The 22110-nt window shown below is 37.2% G+C and overlaps 2 protein-coding genes and 1 long non-coding RNA gene across 9 annotated transcripts in view; 2 read left to right on the plus strand and 1 right to left on the minus strand.

Moving 5' to 3' along the window:
- Positions 1 to 22110, minus strand: part of LOC139134730 (malignant fibrous histiocytoma-amplified sequence 1 homolog) — a 247979-nt gene that overhangs the window by 176510 nt on the left and 49359 nt on the right. The window lies entirely within an intron of this gene.
- On the plus strand, positions 1859 to 5194 carry LOC139134736 (uncharacterized). Its single transcript, XR_011552861.1, has 3 exons — positions 1859 to 3560; positions 3847 to 4164; positions 4610 to 5194. It is a non-coding gene; the product is annotated as an uncharacterized lncRNA (long non-coding RNA).
- On the plus strand, positions 5294 to 9598 carry LOC139134733 (uncharacterized). 4 transcript variants are annotated; one of them, XR_011552859.1, is made up of 5 exons: positions 5294 to 5500; positions 5874 to 6276; positions 6722 to 6874; positions 7097 to 7187; positions 9310 to 9598. XR_011552859.1 is itself a non-coding variant. In XM_070701722.1 (3 exons), the coding sequence occupies exon 2, from the start codon at positions 5928 to 5930 to the stop codon at positions 6258 to 6260; it is 333 nt and encodes a 110-aa protein (XP_070557823.1). In that variant the 5' UTR covers positions 5294 to 5500; positions 5874 to 5927; the 3' UTR covers positions 6261 to 6276; positions 6722 to 6875. The 4 variants fall into 4 exon arrangements, 1 of the variants encoding a protein (XP_070557823.1); XR_011552857.1 differs by lacking the exon at positions 9310 to 9598 and having other exon boundaries at positions 7097 to 9303; XM_070701722.1 differs by lacking the exons at positions 7097 to 7187; positions 9310 to 9598 and having other exon boundaries at positions 6722 to 6875.

Consider the following 22110-nt stretch of genomic DNA (forward strand, 5'->3'; position numbering starts at 1 on the left):
TGCGTAACTTAATTACCAGAAACAGGCAACATTCAAATACATAGATTTCGCCAATATCTTATGGCTGGAAAAAATGTTTGATGACTTGTATAGTTTTGATGACTTGTATATGAAATCAGTGAAAAACAAATCTACAACTATATTGTCTGACAAAACGCATCCACTGAATAGTAATTTCATTAAAATGAGGTCTGATACCAGATACTATTCAATCAGGTGCCGCACAAACAGGTTTAGAAATACTTTTGTACCCTCGGCAGTGAGGATTCTAAACCAATTTTCTAACAGGTGAAAAACTCATCGCGGAATGGCTACTGTTAGGATTATTTTAAATTACGTTGTTGATCGACAAGTGCTTTGTCTGTCATATCTTGAACTGTGCTTTTTAATCTGTGTGATCTCTTCATCTATTGTGGAATATTTGTTTTTAGACTGTGTACACCACAACACATTTCCATTTTCTATATTGGATTAATAAAGGATAATTAATATAAGTATTATAAGTATTATATAGAAATAATAACGCGAATAATAATAGGTTCAATTTCCGTGAAAATTTCACCATATGGGTATTTTGGGTCGAAAAGACCAAATATGATATCGATTTTACTGCCCCATGTTTCCATGGTAACCATTTTAGGGGTTGAAAATTTCAGTTTTTCTAATATCCCATGAAAAGTTACTTTGATTGATATGAAAATTACCTAGTTGGGGAGTTCGGGTCAGAGAACACAAAAACCAGACTTATCTATATGTTTCGAGTTGCCATGGTAACTATTTGGGGATTGAAAATGTTACTTTTTCCCTATTTCCTATTAAAGAACTATTGATTGATGTAAAAAAATTGATAATAAGGGTTTTTCTTGTTAGCACACCGAAAAAATCACACTCATTTTAATGTGAGATGTTTCCATGGTAACCATTTAGGAGTAAAAATTACCAGTTTTTCAAAGATTCCACCTTAAATCCAGTAACCAACAGAATATGTTATATCAAAGGGATATTTTGGGGTAGAAAGACCAAATATCCAGTGTAAAAATCCAGTAATCAACAGAAATATTTTACCAAAGGGTTATTTTGGGTTAGAAAGACAAAACATAATATCCATTTTTACTGCCCTGTGTTTCCATAGTAACATATTTGCGTTTTAATATTTCAAAGTTTTCCAAATTCCATTAAAAGTAATCCCAGTTACTATGCAAATGCTCTCCTAAGTGTATTTATCACAGCATGAACTCCATGTTCATTTTTGTTTCATGTTGCCATGGTAACCATTTAGGTTTTTATATTTAAAACCATGCATATTTTAGATCAGGGGTATCTTTTTTCGTTAACCAGACAAGAAAAGGCTATTTTACGAGATTCTGCCCATGAAGTGAATTTTCTAGTCTTTTGATGTGTATACTTGCACACCTTTAATACCCAAGGAAACAGGTATAATGGACGACAGTGGGACTCAAAAGTTTTGTGACCTATTATTAACAACCCGTTTCACTCTCAGAGTTGTATGCACATTTTAAAAGTCGCCATGACAACCTGGCAACAACATGGCCTTTTCAGCACTGAGACATACTGTAGCATGGCTAAAAATTGGCCATGGCCCTTCTGCCGGAGGAGGCATAATTTCTGTGTCATTGTGATTGATACATTATTATCAAAATGCAACGAGAATGCGTTTTATTGGCCATCGTTTCCTGTGCCTGTCATTCAAGTAGTCAGTTCAGATATTGAAACTTTGTTGCAAAGTTCCACCGCACGGCCGGTCGTCTTCGTAATTTCCAGAACAAAGTCACATTATGTGCCCAGCTGGGTTTGACTGCATTTATCTACCTCGTCCCAAAGGCAAAGTGACGGACGGATCTTTCAACCTTTCAGCTTGGTGAAAAACGCATTTATTGATTCACCAAAGGCCTGTGGATTCAGTTATTTTTGCACAAGTGCTACATGGACATAGGAAAAAGTTCGACTCACCTAACCCTCTCGATTGTTGAATACAACCACGGTCCATGATGAGAGTTTTCGAATCAAAAACTGTAGCCGTGCTCGAATACAAATGTCTTCTCATTAAATTACGTCATTCTTGATATACAAGAGTTAGCATTCCAAACCTGTCACCTTTTTTTTCAAAGTTTTGAGAAGGGCGGTATTTCCATCTGAATGATTGAACGACGTGAAACGCAAAATTCCATCGCATATTATCCGGCAATATGTGCACTGTACAGTAGAAATACTGTATACGCTGCAGCCAGTGCAGGTACGTATATACTCCACAAAATGGCCACAGACGGCGTGAACTTTCTGAAAGGATTTCCTAAACGTCCTCCTTGGTACCTTAGAGACTTACATGTGATGTCCTGGAAAGTATTCTCTGCAGTAATTCCAGTTTCTGGTAACATGCACACATTTTATAGCTCAACGACATGATAGCGCGAGACATACACATTCTCGCGCTCCCAGGCTCAATTGCGCATGCTCATACTGGCAGACTACGTCACCTGTGTTTTGCTTCCGGCGCGGCCGACTTGGCAACTTAGGTTGAGCAAACAAATAACGAACAGCCGAACGCACTCTCAGAATTGTTTCAGAGTACAGTTTTAGTGAAGACATTCTGATGTTCACCCGTCCAATTTTTTTGTCTCTGTAAGAGAGTCATTGCTTCATGGCAGCAGGCAGAAAGCAATAACAAAACCTATCGGCCAGGGACACATGTAGTGAAATGGTCCAGACACTGTAGAGTACGGAGATGTGCGGTGTGTGATGCATTGTGTAAGGCAGGAAAGAAAAAGAAAGACAGTAAAAACAGGGGCAGACCAAGTTAATACCAAGGCAGTGACATTTCTGGTATCACTGGCAAGGAGACAGGAAAGACGGGGAAACTACAGAGTGAAACTCATGGCAGTACAAATCTAACAGCAGCTGTAAAACAGAGGGCAGGAAAAAAGATGAGAAGATTCATTCCCTTGCAGAGACAGAGGTTCAATGATCTCATTGAAGAAATGGAGTGTCCCATTTGCAAAGACATTATAGATGGACCAATACAACTTTTGTGTGATGGACCACATGTGTTTTGTGCTGAATGTTTGTGTCAGTGGTTGCAAGTTTCTTCATCCTGTCCTGTGTGCCATCTCTCTATTATGTGTGAATCTATTGTAAGTCCCCCCATTGCCTTTGCAAACATGCTATCAAATGCCACAGTCACATGTGATTATGGGAATGTCGGTTGTAAGTCAGTTGTGCCACTGCAAGATCTGCAACACAACACGGAACAGTGTGTTTACCAGTCCATTGCTGGAGACCACTGCTTCTCGTCAGTGAGCTCATTTCCCATCAGAAGCCACCATACTCCAGTCCCCATTCCTGACACAATCAATACCGAGACATCAAATGATGAAACATCAAGGGATAGGCAGAACAACATGTATGTGCAGTGAAGGCCGCAGAAATTGTGCTGCAGAATGTATCAGCGGTGCATATGCTGCTACAGTATGAAGAAATGGCAACAACACTTGTCAAGAAAAAATAGAAGCAAACAGAAGTGATGATAGTTTGACAAGGGCCAGGTGAGTTTTTTACCAGCATTACTCTTGCTGATCTATACCCACATATCAATATACAGTTAGATTTTGGAGTAAATTCTTCTGATAAAGCTATCATGGAATATGATAATTTGTAAATTTGTATTTGTAATAACATTTATTTGGTTTTGTAGTACATGTGTGACCTGGTAGTGGTTCAACAAATTAATTTCATCAAGTAATGAGCTAGTCCAATTTCATGAATTTATCACCCACATATACTTTTGAAAGATAAATTTGGTTTTTCAATTTTTGGTGTGATTTTTTTCAGCCATTGTGTTTAACATATACACCAAAGCCACAAAAAACAACCTCAGAAGCTAGCACTAGGACAAGACGTCAGAGGGTGTTGCAGTTAAGTCAGAGGAGAGACATTGTCAGTGGTGGTGATGCGATGCTGCAGCTGAGTGAGAGGAGGTGAGACACCAACAAAAGGACAAGAAGGAAAATCCTCCAGATCTTGGGACTCACTCCTGACATACCTCCAGGTGCTGGCCTTCATTTGGAAGTTGCTATGGGAACAACATGGGCTGCCAAGAGGAAATTACGGCGTTACTTCAAGGCATGGCATGTGAATATTGGAAGTGAGGTATGTTATGCAGGTCATTTTCCCCCACACTCATCAAGGTCACTGTCCTTCTTGACCTCACAACCATGAATTTAATAAGTCATGTTTGGAATTTTCTGGAAATTTAATTAGTTGTAAATTTCTCTCTCTTACACAATACTGTGTTTTACTAAACAATGAACAGATTGTACCATATATCTATTTTGGTACAATATTTGGAACTTAAGATACATACATATTGGTTATCCAAGTTTAATACATGCATTATGCTGCTGATCCAAAAATCTGAAAAACAATGTGCAAATCTGACCAAACTTATGCAGCATAAATATGATACCTACATTAAATAGTACAAAAGGCAAAGTTGTTTTCTTGCATGTACAAAATGCATTGATGTGTAGAAACATGGGCATTAATTTAGAATGGTGTGGACAATTGTCTTACATTTCGCTTTGATTTATTTCAGGGACAAGACACTATTAGCATGGATGATGGGAGATTATGAGTATCTGGCCAAGAGTTATGGATTGTCTGGACCAAATGGTATGAAATGTATACTTGCATGCTATGATTTATACGTAAGAAAAGTTGAGGCACTGACAGGACAGGCAGTTTATTGTGTACACTTCAGTTTTACCTATGATTTACATGTGTACATCCTTGACCTATCAGTTTGCAATATGTGCGACTGTTAATAATCAGCATGCATTGTGTATGATATGCTGTAGAACACAATTATGATAATTTGTTGTAGTTTTTCGTTGACTTATAAGACATTCACAGCTAACATTGATTAGTCAGATAAATTTAAAGGAAGGGGTACACAGTGGGTCAGATCTTGATAGATATTTGCAAGCTATTGACAAATGATTGTTTTCCTCTGTAGAAATTCTTGTGTTTATTTCTCAATTTAATTCTTACACATAGTATTAATATGTATACTGGCAATGCAAAATGTAGTAACCATGAATTTCTTTGAAATAAATATTTAAATTGATAAGTTTGTATATTACAGGTATATCCTCTCCAAGAGTTCACACATGCACATCAAATTGACTTCATGAACACCAGTCATGTTTATACCTACTAAGGTTTTTAAGTAATATGTCAGTTTTTGATCCTTGTCTTCCTCACATTGAAATATTTTACGGAAATATTTTGCGTATGCTGTGTGATCAGCATGGAACAAGCACAGTTACTGAAGGAGGAACAACCATTGTCATCAATGCAGAAGAGAACCCTTGATGATATCAGAAAATGTCACAGTGAATTTCTTTCAACTGGTGGAAACCTAAGGCATGCCATGCAGCACTACAATAGTGTCAGAAAGCCACTTTTCAATGTACCACTGCACAAAGTATGTACTAATCAATTCAATCCACTATGTTGTTTGCTTCCATTGACCAACTAAACATATAGCTCTCTTCTGTTTCAATCAGTTCACTTTACCTTTCTCTGAACAGTTTAACAGACCACACTGTGACCTATCTACATGTATGCATGCCACTATGTCCATAATGGTGTGCACAAATAGAAGTTTATTAGTGAAGCTATATGCGAAAACAAGTTGACAATGAAGCCAGCACATATGTCAGCATTTGTGATCAATCTAGTTGTTGTATATTTGTATGTAGTGTTTTCTTCATAAATAGGTAGGTATGAAAGTTACAAGATATTGTCATACATTAAAAGTAAAAGATACATGTGCTAACCCTTATATTTTATCACAGGTTGCAGTCCCAGGGTTGCACATCAGTCCTGGCTTGTTTTAAAAGTTTTTCACCATGATGGAAGCTAGCTGTGCAGTACTGGATATCAAGATCATCACGACTCTGGAGAGAGATGATGACATTGATGAACCCGTGCTGAAGCCTGCTGGATTTGACACATATGTGGCCATGTTGAAACAAGTCGAGACATTACAGTGTGAAGCGAAAGAACTCCAAGAAGAAGCTAAGACCTTGGCTGATAGTGTTGAAAAGGCTCTCCTTGCTGATGATGACTGTGACAATGATGATGATGATGACAACAACAGTGAAGATGATGACAGACCGCCACTAATGACCTTGGGCAAAGTTAAAAAAGCCCAGGAGAAAGTGCAGGAACTCATGCAGTGAAGAAGCTGACAGGAAGGTTAGTATTTATGAATAGATGACCATACTACATTAACAAAATAAAAATACATGATTTTGTGATAATTTTGAAATCTTGTGAGACACAATTAATATCAGTGGCAGTGAGTTGCTAGCCAAGTCAAACTTTTTATCAAACTGGAATAGTTGCCATGTTAAATAAACATGTAATGTTTGTTTAGCATGGTGTTAAATTTCCTGTATCATGTGAGAACACCCACAGATAACCTGTCTAGCAACCTGAGATCTCAGAGGGTCTCCTTCATCTTTGAAAATGGCATATTGATACCAGAAGTACGGTAAGATCATTTTTGTGATGATAAGCAATAACATTGTCAAACTCAAGTGCACAGTCATGTCTATGCTGCATTTTCAGAATTTTGGCTTGTGCACATTTGTAGTGCAGTCATTTCCAGACAACACAGTGTTTATCTTTGTTTTCTTAGATATCTGAAGCTACAGACGTAAAAGCGAAACTGCCAAAACAATGTGGTTTTGTAGTCTGCGGTATTGACCAAGCTCTGCAGTCATTTGGTGTTGGACGTCATTCTTACCACGGGCAGGCATTCATCGGAAATCATGTGAACAAGTGCTGTAAAGTATGTGTTTTACAACTGTACACGGTTTGGTGCTAAAGTCATTAAAAGGTTCAGTATTCTGCTTGTCATCAAGCTTTCAGTGTCAGATTTATTGTGTGTTATATATATACTACAGAAGATGTATTTCGTCTACATTATTTTGACCTACTTTCAGTGAAACAACTCTGTTTGCTTCTTTGAAAGAAAGTTATCATATCCTTTTTTTTATTTTTTGTGTTTCAGGAAGAAAACATTCAAACGTTGTGCAAGAGCGTCATCAGGACCACAGCAAGAATATGCCCATAGCTGAATGAACAGGCTGCACACATTTGTGGTCTGTATAAGCCAATATTTTCAAAATTTGCAGCCTGCCATAATCTTTAGAGTACAAGCAATAGAATGTCAGATGAATATATTAGCATTCTCAGTTCAAACATATCACATTTAATGGCATATTACAGAGAACACTTTCCTAATGAAAGTGTACCCCCCAAAATGCATATGTTAGAAGATCATGTCATCCCTCAGATTGAAAACACAGGGTTTGGCTTTGGTTTCCTCACGGAACGGTGTAGAGAGTATCCATCATGAGATTAGGAAGGGAATGGACCGGTATAGTAAAGTACCTGGCAATAATGGTTTAAAGAAATTAGAACTTATGGTAAGGGAGCATCATGTGATGACCAATTCAAGTCATGTGAAAGTGCCAAAAACACAAAGGGGTTCATACAGAACCAAATAAACAACGTGAAATAATGATGGCCATAGTGATAAAAGTAAAGATAAATCATGATAAAATAAACATGTAAAGAACAAATTAATTAAGTCAATAACAAACCAATATGTCAATAAAACATTGAAATCTGGTTCTTTCTATGAATCATATTTTTACTAAATTGATGCTTGTATTTTTAGTCCCCAAGATACCGTCCGGGGGGACTTATAGGTTTGGTCATGTCCGAGCGTGTGTCAGTGTGTGCGTTTGTCCGTCCATGCATCCGTCTGTTCACGCAGATATCTCAGAGATACATAGAGCGATTTCATTCAAACTTGGTACAAGGATTACTTGATATGTCATACATATGCACGTCCAATATATATACATATGCATGATCCAATGTGGCCGCCATGCGGCCATTTTATTACAATTTTTTTATGTACAGAGCCATAACTCCGACATGTTTCAACCAATTTTATTGAAAGTTAGTACAAGGACATTGACCTTCCTCATACATATGCACATCAATTTGTTTCACAACATTATCCAATATGGCTGCCATGCGGCAATCTTATTACAATTTTGTCATGTACGGAGCCATAACTCAGGCATATCTCAACCGATTTTATTCAAAGTTGGTACAAGGACATTGACCTATGTCATACATATGCATGTCAATTTGTTTCATGATATGATCCAATATGGCCGCATGGCAGCCATTTTGTTACAATTTTTTCTCAGGCCCGTCTAAATGGATTTTATTCAAACTTTGTACAAGGACTTTGACCTTTGTCATACATATGAACACGATATGGCTACCATGCCACCATTTTGTTACAAAGTTGGTATAAGGACATTGACCTATGTCATACATATGCACATTGATTTGTTGAACGGCATGTAGCAGTATCATGTCAATTACCTAAGTTTCATAATTAGACTGATATGTCGAGAAATACTGCATCAGATTTCATGAAACTTGGTACACATGTTAAGCTTACATTGCTTTAACAATGAAAAAGGCATTTATCAGTGTCATTTTAATTAATTTGAAATTGCTTATTTAATGAACTTTCCTAATTAGAGTTATATATCCACAAATACTGCGTCAAAATTTGATGAAACTCGGTACAGATGTTGATCTCATAGTTTGTAAATACTGCATCAAACTTTATGAAATATGGTACCGGTGATAATCTATTAGTGTTAGGATAGTATGCAAAAATGTTCGGCAACATCCTGTTGATTCATTACTAATTGACTCATTTAATGACATTTAGTAATTAGGATGGCGGCCTACATTGGTTTTATGTTTTCACCACCGTGGAACTCATTCTTGGCCATTTAGCGCCATCTGTATCACAGTATTTTTATCATAGACCTAATTAATGAAGAGGACTCTATCCTCTCTGAGGACTTTTAATTAAAGTACCAATGAACAAGTGGGGACTGTGCCATCAACGACTTGTTCAATTTAAAATTGATGCTTGAAAAGTCATCTTTATGGTAAGTCCAGTATATGTAATGATGAATTAAATGTAAACTTACCATTTTAGGATGTTTTCACATGTTCAAATAAAACTTCCTTCAGTGTTATCTTACATGAAATATCATTGGAAAAGTTAAATTTTTAGCATGAAAATAAGAATGAAATACTTCTTAGTGCTTTCATTATGATTTAGTATATATACTAACAAGTACAGATGTAAATAACCTTGTTTTGCTTATCTATTTACAGAATACAACGACCCTGGAAGTTGCAGGTGTCAATTTGATTTCAAGTATTTCTCATTTTTTAATTTTGTCTGTATTTTTCAGATTGTATTTAAAATAAATGTATTTGATGATTTCAATTTGTATTTTTTTCAGTTTCTGTGTACCTTTCCTTTTCGTTTCCTATATTTTTTGTTTAGCTCTTTATTTGTCCCTTTTTTAAAATGCAACTTTGTGGGATAAGTTATTACTTTTGATATTCAGAGAGTTTGTAAAAGATGTTTGCCGGAAACTTTGTTATCAGTACATGTAATTTATTTGAGTCTTGTCACTTCAAGAAATAAAAAAAAAATGTTTTATTCTATATGCACGTGCCTGTTTTGATCATTTATGTTATGGTTTGAAGTAATTCTTAATAACATTACAGTTAATTTGCCATTGTGCTGTTAAAACAATCACTGTACAATACAAATAAGGCAATAATACATTGATTTCTGCCTATATGATGAAAAAGGTGCCTCTCTATTTTTTGCCGTTTGTGGCGCTGTTCTGTGGCTTCCGATTGAATGTGTATCCGTAAAGTTCGCACACAAGTTAAAAGTCTGGGCCTGCTGGGTATCGCTTTAAACTGCTTAGTGTCACTTTTCCGACAAGCATTTAATTACTCCTTGGCCTAATGATGTCCCTCTCTCCGTACAGTATTATGTATAATTCTACGCTGCACGTACAACAATTAGAAGTCACCCCTTTTGACAAAATCAAAATAAACAACACCTCTTTTTCAGAATTCCCAGAGCTTCAATGAACTAGTGTTATTACATTTCTATATAATACTTATAGCCCCTAAACTTGTAATAATAATAATAATAATAATAATAATAATAATAATAATAAATGTTTGGTAAGAGTATAAAAAACGTCGCAATGACACCCAATCCAAATGCCTTCAGAAGCAGGTACATCGAGAAGGTAGTATGCAGGCAGAGGCATGTTGACGCTGTGAAAGAAACCTTTTATGCCAGTACGGTACTGTAAGTTTTGTGAAGATTTAATGAGATGTTAGGCTTTACTGTATAACAGCCATACCCCTTCGTGATAGATCTGACCTACATTATTTTGAACAAATGGTAGACAGATAAAAGTAGCCTGACACATGTCTCACTGGCCTGCTTATCCTGATTTGTTGTTTTTTGTTGTGTCGGAAAATGTTTGATGGGAAACATATCAGTAAATATTCCTGAGAAATAAAAAAAAGAAAACATGAATGTTCGTTTTCTTGCTGTTTGAGATCCATTGTCAACATGTGCTGGTTCAAAGACAATGGAAAACAACCAAGAAGTAATGTCAAGTGTTTCACAAGAGTGATCACATCCTGTCCCACATGTGGCACCCATATATCCATTGGTAAGTCAAATAGGAGGTACATGGTCATAGTTCACAGACTGATATACTGATGTCATTAGTGGTCATCTGTCTGAGCGACATATAGTAATTGTCAACAAGCCCATGACACCAGGCAAAAACGTTTAAATGTTGAGACAAATTTTTGTCTCGTGTAACCTTGGGCTATTTTGCAAGAGAGGCGGCCTTCTCTCTCTGCAAAATCTCCGTTTGAACCACATGCTCTCGCATAACGAATAACTAGAGATAGTTTTCCTCGGTTTCTGACATTTGTCTTGAGAACTTTTTCTGAAGTCACGGCACAGACAATAGTCAATCTAGCAAAAGCTGCTGTACCATAAATTGTGTTTACAATTATTTGTGTGTCCATGGTTCACATCGTTTATCATCACGACAGATAAAGAGCAATACATCATAAAACTCATAAAGCGCCCGGATTTGGGGACACTTTTTATACTTTTGTGAACGCTTGCTACGGCTGTGCCTGTACCTGTCTACACGACGTGTGGATGGATGTGCGCAGGATATTTAGAATTAAATACACATCGCATAGTTAAGGTGGCTTAACCAACACACTTTTTTCAAAGCAATATTTCTCATGGAAGATGACATAAAAACCCCCACATACTATATATTTTCAAAAAGCAGAGAATCTAACATTTAGTGGGTAGCTATAGTTATCTAAAAGGACGAAGGAGTACCATATTTGGGGTAGAAAATCTCAATTTTGATATCAATGATAAAAGAGGGCAAAAAATTGATACAAATTCATGGAATTTAATATCATTTGAAACTAGAGTAAATGTAGAAAAAACGACATACTTGTATTATCTATTCTCTGACTGACATTCAAAAAAGTGATTAAAAATCATGATAAGCAACATTATGAATGACTCTTATTTATAATGTGAGAACATTATTGCCAAACAAAATTGTCGTTTTGTTAAATTGTTTCCACAGAACAAAATGATAATTTTAACATAATTTGACCAAGGCGGAGTTAAATGTTAATGTTGAAAATGGGAGAAAAAGGAGACAGGAAATCTAGTGATTTGCATAAATTTGCTTAATTGTACAATTGTTTCTACCCCGACTAACGACTGTTTGTCTTGCTTAAAGGTGAATGCTGCCAATATTTTAATATTTGATTAACAAATTCATGACCGGTTGATGATGATGTCATATATTTGTACGGCAACTATGTGCGAATTGACGTGGTATCCTAGACTTGGTTCAAGTCGGTGAATTTTTAAAAATAGAAATATTTTTGATAGTTTCTCTTGTGTCTCTTCTATTTCACAAAAACGTTTTGAATGATTCAACTTTGCATGTTAGGTTTTTTTTCTGTGGGGTGTCCCTTTGTAATTTCTTTTCCCCCTGGCCTCTTTCCCCCCCCCCCTGCACTTTTCCCTCCAGATGATGCCCAGTGGCACTTTTAAATAGCGCCATTACGGTCGACTTTTCAATCTGATTTTCTTTCTTTTTTCACAGTGAAACCGGACGTGATTTCACATTTAAATTGTTTATGGTCACAGTTTTTCTCCGAGTGGTAGTGGTGTATTTTTGTTTTTAATGATATTTAATTGTTTATTTGTGCACGCAGTGTTTTTAAGAGTATTTACCTTTTTGTAAAATCAGCACCGATTGCATCTTTTATGTGAATTATTATGTGTGTAAATAAGTATGTGTTTGTGACTTTTTCCCAAGACGTTGCAAACTTAGGCTTAATTCTGATATATCTTTCTATTTATTTCAATGGTCGCTTCAAATGATGACTTATAACATACAATTATACATCATTTTCTATATTGTTAATTAGATAGTTATTTTTTATTTCACGCAATCTTTATCTATACCTCTTATAAATAATACCTCCCATATATTTTAAGATAAATACTTTTTTATAAAAAGTTACATAAATAAGATCAGATCATGTGGATAGAATGGCTTTCTGTGTATTATTCATACGCTTTTAAGAATGTATTTGTAAAAAAAATTGACAGTTTATATCTATTACTTAAACGATAAATATGTTTGAAACATTTGGCACGCCGTATGCGTAGTCGACCACCTAAGACAGAGCGCCCCCCCCCCCATAACAGGCAGTTTGACAGGACAACGATCGCAGCTTACTGAACTGTACGTTGACAAATACATAGGAGAAAAAGGTTTTTAGTCGATAGGTTAACAATTATTTTCTACTCCATGCAAATGTGCGAAATTGAGAATCACATAACATGTACGAAAAGCTTACGTAGGCATGTCATCTGCTGGACTAGCCAAAATGACCGGAATTGCATACAGGCTCCACCATGTTACAAATTGAAAACAGTAGTAAGAACACTAGTAATAGTGCAGAACAAGAATGATTGGAAAAATTCGGTAAATCCTCGATCGGACCTAGTCACAAAGCGAAGACATTACAGTCAAAACCGGTCGGCCAAATTCCCACCCTTTAAAAGAGTGGTTCATTTCCGGTAAGCAAATGCCACTTCAATTCTCATCGGTAAAACTACCAGACTACTGCCGTATGCTGAATTTGTAAATACCTCAGTGATCAAGGTACTGGAAAAGTACAACTCGCAGGCGTGACTGTCAATATGACTTTTCTATTGATGATTTATGTCAAGAGAGACAAACCACAAAAAGGAATAATTATGATGGTCACCGGAAATAAGAGCTCAAGGTGTTTATGTTTAATATATATATATATATATATATATATATATATATATATATATATATATATATATATATATTATATACATCCCCTTCAAAAGGGTCCGGGTTTCCATACAATGCACGCGTAAAACAGAAAACAAATGTTTCCTTCATTCCATCTTTGAGGAAGTTACTCTACTTGGTTTATTATCTCTTCAGCTTATGCCCGATATTTGGCAATAAACGGCAATGCAATTAGAATTCTTTTGGTATGGTTTATTTATGTCTCAATGGATGGCATTTGGCATAAAACCAGGAAAGGTATGTTTATGAGAGTTAACTGGCTTAACAGCTTAAGGTTTTGTGTCATAAATATATTGCCGCCACAGTTTTTTCATCCTTTGGCCTCTTCCGAATACCAACGCTTACCAAACCGGGAGATCTACATTGGGCTGTCTGGAGGCTATTGCAGACCTGCACAGCTGAATATATAAGACAACTTACAGATGTCAGCAATTTGTCTGATTTGGTGCGTATTAGATTTGAGCTGCAAAAAGCAGCTCATGGGACATGGTATCCTGTTCAATGGCAGCTAACAGCAGATCACTAGTGTACACATGACTGCTCAAATCCAGCCAATGACAGCTCAAAAGCAGCTCATGGCTAGTGACCTGCAGACATTTAGCAGCCCACTTATTTATATACAACAGCTCACGGCAGACCACTTGAAGACATATAAGAGCACTAAGTAGACATTGCTCATTCGCCATACTGTAAGTCAGATTTAATTTGTTCACACAAATATATATTTATTTCTAACTGACGCCATGCTCACTTCAATGGCTCACAACAATACAACACCACAAGTTGGAGATCTTAATAACCCTGATGCAGTCTGTTCGATTAATCACACAGCTCGTCAACGTTACGATAAAAGCAAACTAGCTCACACGTGAGATAAAAAATAACACCTGATGTAAGATGAAGAAAAGCTGTTTGTTACTAAAGGTCATCATTGAATATAACAAAGGGAAACAGTGTACAAACTAGTACAAACAAGTTCGAGTTACTATCATGAAAATAGGAGAAATTGTGAAATACTAATCTCATTATACAATCTCAGCATTGTATAATTAATCAAAATCATTCTTTATTCAAATATTTCCAACACTTTTTAATTTCAATAAACGTTATACTCGTATATGGAATAATAAAGGTATCATCTGCATGCTTTGAACAAGCAGTATTGAAATAAATTTGTTTTTATATGGAACAGGACATCAAAGTATACAACAAGCAATACGCATTTGTTTTGGCTATTAAAGAGAAAGAGGAATCGTGTGGTGTAACAATATAAGCTACAAGTGGAGCTAATATTGGACTCATAAACTCTGACCTGATCATTTACATTTTTGATTTGTATTTGCGCATGCGTTCAGTTTTGGCTGCTACGGCCGACCACATGCTGACTGTTGGAGTTTATTAAACGTGTTTTTCAAAGTTAGAACTGACTTTGTCATGTTAAATGTGACCAAGAACATAGATAACACACGTAACAAATAGATGCACGCAAAGAGATGCACTTGGCAACTAGGTGGACCACGGGAAATAAAAGTGTAAATTGATATAAAGTCACTTCACAACAAACGTGTTCACAAGTTCTATTTAATCACTGAAAAAGCACAATGCTTCGTTCTAAATGTGATTGCTTGCTTTTTAATCCTTCAACTGAGGCATTACTACCAGTCACATTCGAACACTGAAATGACAGAAGATTGAAAAACACAAGTTACTGAAGTGTGAAAATATATTAAAGTTAACTACAGAGCTAAAGTGTCTCATGCAAGTGCTGAAGATTAACATCGAAGGCGTTCGCATCGTCTTAAAAATCCGGCAAGAATTAACATTACCGAGGTTATCAATAAGTCAGTAGTCATTCAAAGGCCTATCGAGAAAAAATTGAAGCAAGGCTGGTAGAGATCAAACAATTACACGACGATCGAAAATCGGCCATTTTAATGTTGACCGTTGGACCGACTCTATGTAATTCAATTCTGTGAACCGTTACATGACATTGACATTGATTATCGAAAATCGGCGATTTTATGGATGACTGCCTTGAAGCAACTGGATATCCTCAATAATCTTCAAAAAACGTCTATACGAACAAATAGCACAAATTAAGAAGACTTTGGGGATATGTGATACTAAATATCATAACTTACCAAATTATGGCGATCGGTTTGGAATGTTGTCTGCGGGTGAGTGCACGAACGATGGTTTCTTGAAGTTACTTCTTCCCGACGGCGAGAACTAATGGTACGTAGACTATGTCGGCAAGTTAACTCGTTAAATTTCACCCAAAGTATAGCGAAGAAACATGGCAGAGTATCCCGGAAGCTGGCAGAAGTAGTAAAAGAAGGGTGTATAATTGAGACAAATCTTGTTTTTTCCTACAATCTTGTTTTATTTTTTAACACAGGGAACTCCCTCTTACGCACATGCGCGTAAAGAGGGAGTTCCCTGAGCGCTAGCTATGACTGCGCCTAACATCAATATATACTATACTAAAAAAATAATTTCCAGAACTGTTTCCAATATGTGGTAACCCCCGGAAACGGAACGGGTTTTGTCATTGATATGGCTAACAGATGGTTATCTAAAAATAATCCAGTGTGGTATGTATAGACATGAAAGCTGCTGGTAGGTCACCCTACATTAAGTGAGGATGACCTCACATACGTGGACAGTCGGCACTGACGTCACTCATTGTAATAGCTACCGGAAACTGACGTCATTGTTTTTCCTGGTATTTCAACATCTGTATAGAAAGAAATAGCCACATTTCAATAATGGCTGGAGACTCTTCAACACAGACTGGCACTTTCAAGCTCTACAGATGGATTGGAGTCCAGAAGCCCTGAATGAGTGAATTAGGAGTGCGTGATATAGTTATTGGAACAATTTTTTAACACTGGCGTGATCAACAGAAGTTACTGGACCTTGTACTACTTGTACGGTCAGTGGTTGGCCTCTACAGTGCACATGTAATTTATGCGCAGCTACATACCCTACCGGAACCGTAGGGATGTTGCACAATACCCCTATCGGAACGTTTTCCAGTGGGACTTTCGCAATACCGTTCCGGTTGCTTAGCAACTTGTCATGTGGTTTCAGAGGTCTGAGTCTCTACAGTTTTCAGAAAAATCATTCCGATAGGTTTCTGAACGATCTCGTTAACTAACTTTCATATCCATTTAATCCATAATGTCGTAGGTATCGTTCCAGCGGTGGACTAAATCCTTCTTGTTTTTGAATTTCTAATGCCTGCTTGAAAATGTTCTGAATAAGTTCTGACCCGTTTTCTGTTGTTGCGCCTTTTTCTTGTATTTGTGTAAGGAGCTGTTTATATTGAACGTAATAATGTTTATATTTCTCTCGCCTTTTTGATACTCCAGTTTTTCCTTGTATTACATCAATAATAACACCTGGTATAGGAGTTAAAGCTAAAAGAACTGGAACTGTTGGAATTGCTGCTATTACAGCAGAGCTTACAAGAATTCCTTTAGTAATATTAAGAGCCATATCAATTCGACCCATTAATTTATAACTGCGACGATATGCAGCGCTAGTTCTTTCGATATAGTCGGCCAATTGTTCAACGCTTTCAACAACTGAGATGTGCATTTTTTACTGTATATGTAAGGGATGATAAAAAATAATTGTAGTAATATAGAAATACAATATGGCAGAAGGAGGAGAAGAAAATATACCACTCCAGGATTTCGATGATGCAAATTTAAATGATGATGATGACGCTACTGCTGAAACATACTTCATAGACGATGATAATGCTCTTGCAGAAGCCGATCCTTTCCTTGCTAGCCCGCAGGTAGATCCTTCGACTAAACTTGGAGTAGAACTTAGAATACTAACGGCTGAACAATTCTTAAACGAGAATAAAATTAAAAATCAGGCAGCACGAAACGAATTATTTTTAAATGCTGAGATTAGGAGTGGAAAGCTGTATTATAAAAACCTCAGGCTATCAAAAACTACAGGACGTGGATTTAGATCGCTCGAGACAGTAAAAAGAGAAGAAGGAGGATATGAATTTGTAAGTAAAGTATACAGTTGGAGTGGAGTCGAATATCACTCTAGCGCAGAGCCCGAATTTGTTAGTTCAACATTGTATTCTGAAGATGTGAAAAACGATAAAATACCGGCTGAGAAGATGACGCCAGAAGACATGGGTGTATACAAAGATGAACTGACATTCTTACGGCAAGATGCTTCTGGTAATGCAGATAAAATACAAGCTTTTGAAAATAAAATCGAACAATGGAACAATCTAAACCCTGAATATAGAGCTATTAATGATGAATTAAGGATTGCGAATATGCGTATTAGCGACCTTAACAACGAAAAAGTTAAAATAAGGCTAGAGAAAAGAGAAGTTGAAAAACAGTTAAAGGAAATTCCTGAAGATCACACCCAAGGAAAAGAAAAAGCCGAGAAACTACTAGCTGAACTCATAACAAGAGAAGCTAAAATTGACAATCGAATTGAATACGAAAATGGTAAGATCAGTGGGGCACGTGAAAGTCTGGCTACGACTAGGTCTCTTCGTGATGTAATTTCCGATCCAGAATTGTCACTCAGGCTGAAGCTAACAGAGTTATTTAAACGAAATGGTATAACAATCGCTGCAATACTGACTGCCCTTGGAATGACAATATCAACAATTGCCCTGGCTGTGACTAGAGGAGGAGGGGGAGGAGGAACTGGAGCAAACACAGGTGGTTCAGGTCCACCCAAAGTATATACAAAAGCGAAAGAAATTGTAAAGCAATTTGGTGAATGGTTAAAAACATTGGCCACAAAAATGCTGCTGCAATACCAGGTTTAATCGGCTCCCTTGTCAGTTTTCTATTAAAAACAGCAGGATCGGTTGTTGGATTTGCTGGAGAACAGCTATGGATATTTTAACTGGATTAACATTAGTCATTATAAATAAAATTATGTACTAATATATGGCCGCGCATGTTTGGTGAAAAGAATATTACAAAGTTTCTTTCTAAAAATAAAGACCTGTTTGGTTTCTCTGTCGAATTGGAATGGTGTAAACTTCGACGGGTAAATCGACATATCCTTCGAGCAAATCCAGGTGTCCGACTCAAAGATGATAATCTATATCATAACATATTAGCTTTCGTGAAGGAATGTCAAAAGACTAACTTCTTTAAGCGACTAGAATTCATAAACGTCTTTCAGGAGATTGACAATGATGAAATGGAAGTCCAACATTTACAAGAATATTGGGTTCTTCGATTGATTCGCGACACAGGCAATCGATTTATCTTTCAGGCAGACGGAAATATTTATGTAAAGATGTGATTTGAATTTTTTTTCTTCTAAGTCATTATATACACGAAGTGAAACTTAAGATGTGATTAATTTTCTTTTTAATTTTAATTTTTTTCTTCACTACTATATACATTACACGAAAAAATGGGGTACGATAGAACATTATTACCGAATTTCACCAACCGAATACCGCAGGGAACGAAGTCAGAAAGAACTCATCATGTGATTGCTCATAATCCAAGTGAGGCAGATCCAGGCCAGACACTTATCATACGATGTCCAAAGTTAGAAAGCGGAGTAGTACTAGTTCCAGATACTTTCGACCTAGTTTTTGATCTCGAAGTAATGGGTCATGAAGATAACCGAGTAGTACAAAATGTTGCAAAAAATTTGGTGGAGCGTATGGAACTCAAATTTGAGGGTCAGGCACTTTTCAATTTGAATAAATATAACCTTATTGAATGTTATCGCGATCTCTTCAAACATAAAAAGGAGAGAACGAACATGACACTGTACGGAATTCAGAACGAAAATCTAAGAAAATTGAGAAGTGGCGCGGCCGATGCAAATACCGACAGGCTTTCAAAATGGGACGATCTTTTACTTTTCGACACATATAAAACAAAATATGCTATTCGTCTCACTCATCCCCTCATAACAGGCCATGGAGTTGCATATCCATCAGCGTTAGGGAGTCATATCGAATGGGAAATTACGTTGAAACCTGCCTCCCAATTACTTGTCAGTAATAATGTTGTTACACCCAATATAAATTAAAAAACATTCAAATGGAATACGAAACGATTTCTGACCCCAAACTCGCGATAGAAACTGCTGGTTATTACAACGGCGGGAAAAGTTTTCTCTACGAGCATATACATTATTTTAGAAAAATCTCATTCAAAGAATCAACCACGGTTATCAATGAAAATATAAATATACCACGACGTAGCATTAGAGGTATCGCTATACTCTTCACTAAAAATCAGAATCAGACAGAACTGAACAGTGAACTTTTCTTTAACCCCTCCATTGAATCTGTGTCTGTATCAATCGAAGGCATTGCAAATAAAGTGTACGCTCAGAAGATGATACCAAGACAATTTTGGCGAGAGGCACGACGGTATTTTGCTGAAGATAAAGATTGGTGTGAAATTGATATAGATGAGGTTGATTATTTGAAGAATAAATTTTGTCTGTTTATCGATCTGCGTAGTTTTAAAGATATTGAGTTTCATGGAAATGGTCTTAGAGTAATGAACACAAAGGATGGAATTCAACTTGAGATAATAAAAATGGACACTTCAGTAAAAGTTGGCGACGACGCTCGCGATGATAATATATTTGCCCACGTTTATGTTATCAGTGATGCCCAGGTCTCTGTTGAAAATAGTAAATTAAAGTCTTTACAATTTTAAACCGTAACGTAGGTCATTCCTATCGGATCTGTTTCTGCCAACCATTCGCCCGTGTCCAGATCGCATAACTGCACACGCTTGATATCATTTGGCGCCATCATAATTTTACTACTCTTTTCACTATGGATTTCTCCAGCCTTTTTCCGTACAAACTGTACAAATTGTGCCGGCTCCGGCTTCTTCCCAGTTTCAAACAGATCTTTATAATCTTCAAAGTTCAAATGTTTTCTAACACAAACATCTTTTATCCCTTTATTTTTTTTCGTCTCGGAAGTTGGAGTTCGAAAAGCATACACTTTCGAACGTATGCCGACAAAATCAAGAATAGGTACACCATTCAACTCATCTTTAAATTTACCTATCACTTTTTTATTAATCTTCGGAACTCCCATCTCATCTTTCATCCCACTAGTATCGTAGATCGACTCCTTACCATTCTTTTCCACATCTTCCCGAACTATATCATTGAAAGTTACGTCCGGGGAGGGTATCGGCACACTGTAAACAAAACTGTCAGTATCCATGTAGGCTAATCGTATTCCAGGGAACCGCTTTCGAAAGTAATTGTAATGCGTCTCATACATAAGCAGCTTAGAAAGTTCCAGTACTGCGGCGCCAATGAAAACTGGCTTTTTATATTCATATCGATCCCTTTTCAGTTCCAGTAGGACACTGTCGCAGGAATCGCCATCCTCTTCGGAAGTTATGAAAGTTATATGTTTCGTCTTTGGATTATACTTCTGAATCTTTTTACGGCCACTATCCGTACCGTTCCAGTCCGAAACAAATTTAAAGTCTCTGTACTTTCGAACATCTTCTATTGTCTTACCGAACATTGCATTATTCATCAGCTTATAGAAATTCTTTTCAAAATCTGTCGTCCCCTTTGTCCTCATTTCAGTGTTAAAGTCAATATATTGTTTGAGACACGCCCTCTCATCGAAGGCAAGCACCCGATACACCTTTTTCAATCTCATTCCCATCCGAAGATAGAATTCCAGCAACTTGTAGTGTAAGATGTATCTCTCTCTGTCCAACACACTTGTAATCAGTCGACTGCCCTGCCTCGGAAATTCATAGTGATGCGGTGCTAATGGCAAATCGCTGTGTTCTTCATGTAATTCGACTGGATATTCTAAGTCTACTTCTAGAAAACTTGGTGGAAAGGTGGCGCCAGGTCCCCACGCCCCGCCAGCTCCGCCGTCTCGGGCATACCATTCGTCCCACTCTTCCATCGTCATCCAATGAAGTCCGCCCGTGGGCATTGCCTGACTCATTGCCCAGCCGTAGAGATTGTTTGCATCGAGATATTTTATTTCGGACAACGGTTTCTCGGGGTCGTAACTCCCACCAGCTTCACCAGCCCCTTCGGCGACGTAAGCCGGATGATTTGTCTGTAAATAATGAATATTACACTGGCTGATACCGCCTCGAATCCCCCTCTGTACGAAATTCATCTGCTCAGCATCTTGAATGAGCCTAAACTTATTACCTGTATAAAGTAACATAGCATCCCATGTCAGGCCGGGCGCCGACATGTAATGGCTGGATCTAACTTATATGCTTCTAAACATGTGTTACGGAAATTTTCGAATATATTTGCAAGAAGTAGAACGTCAGTCTCACAATAGAATTCCATATAATCACGAATCGTCTTACATCCAACTTCACCCCATACTCGCAAAGCATGTTCATAATCGGACTCCAAATCCCCTCTTCCGTCAATTCGCTATAAAATTTGCCCCTCTCCGGGAGCTCACCCTCTTCTAATCTGTCAACCGAGTCTAAATATTCGTAGGGGAAGAAACCTTTCGCCCTTTGAATGTCCGGGTACGTAAGTGGTACTGCCGTCCATCCGTGGTCCGGCACAGTCGTTGCCAACTTCGCGAGCGACCCCATCATCAACTGAGCACTGTCCATAAACTTTATAGAAAAGAAACGTTTCTTTGTCTCCCTCTTCCGGTTCGGCCACTCTCCGC

Source organism: Ptychodera flava, chromosome 6, assembly GCF_041260155.1.
Source record: "Ptychodera flava strain L36383 chromosome 6, AS_Pfla_20210202, whole genome shotgun sequence".
In the NCBI taxonomy this organism is placed as follows: Eukaryota; Metazoa; Hemichordata; class Enteropneusta; family Ptychoderidae; genus Ptychodera; species Ptychodera flava.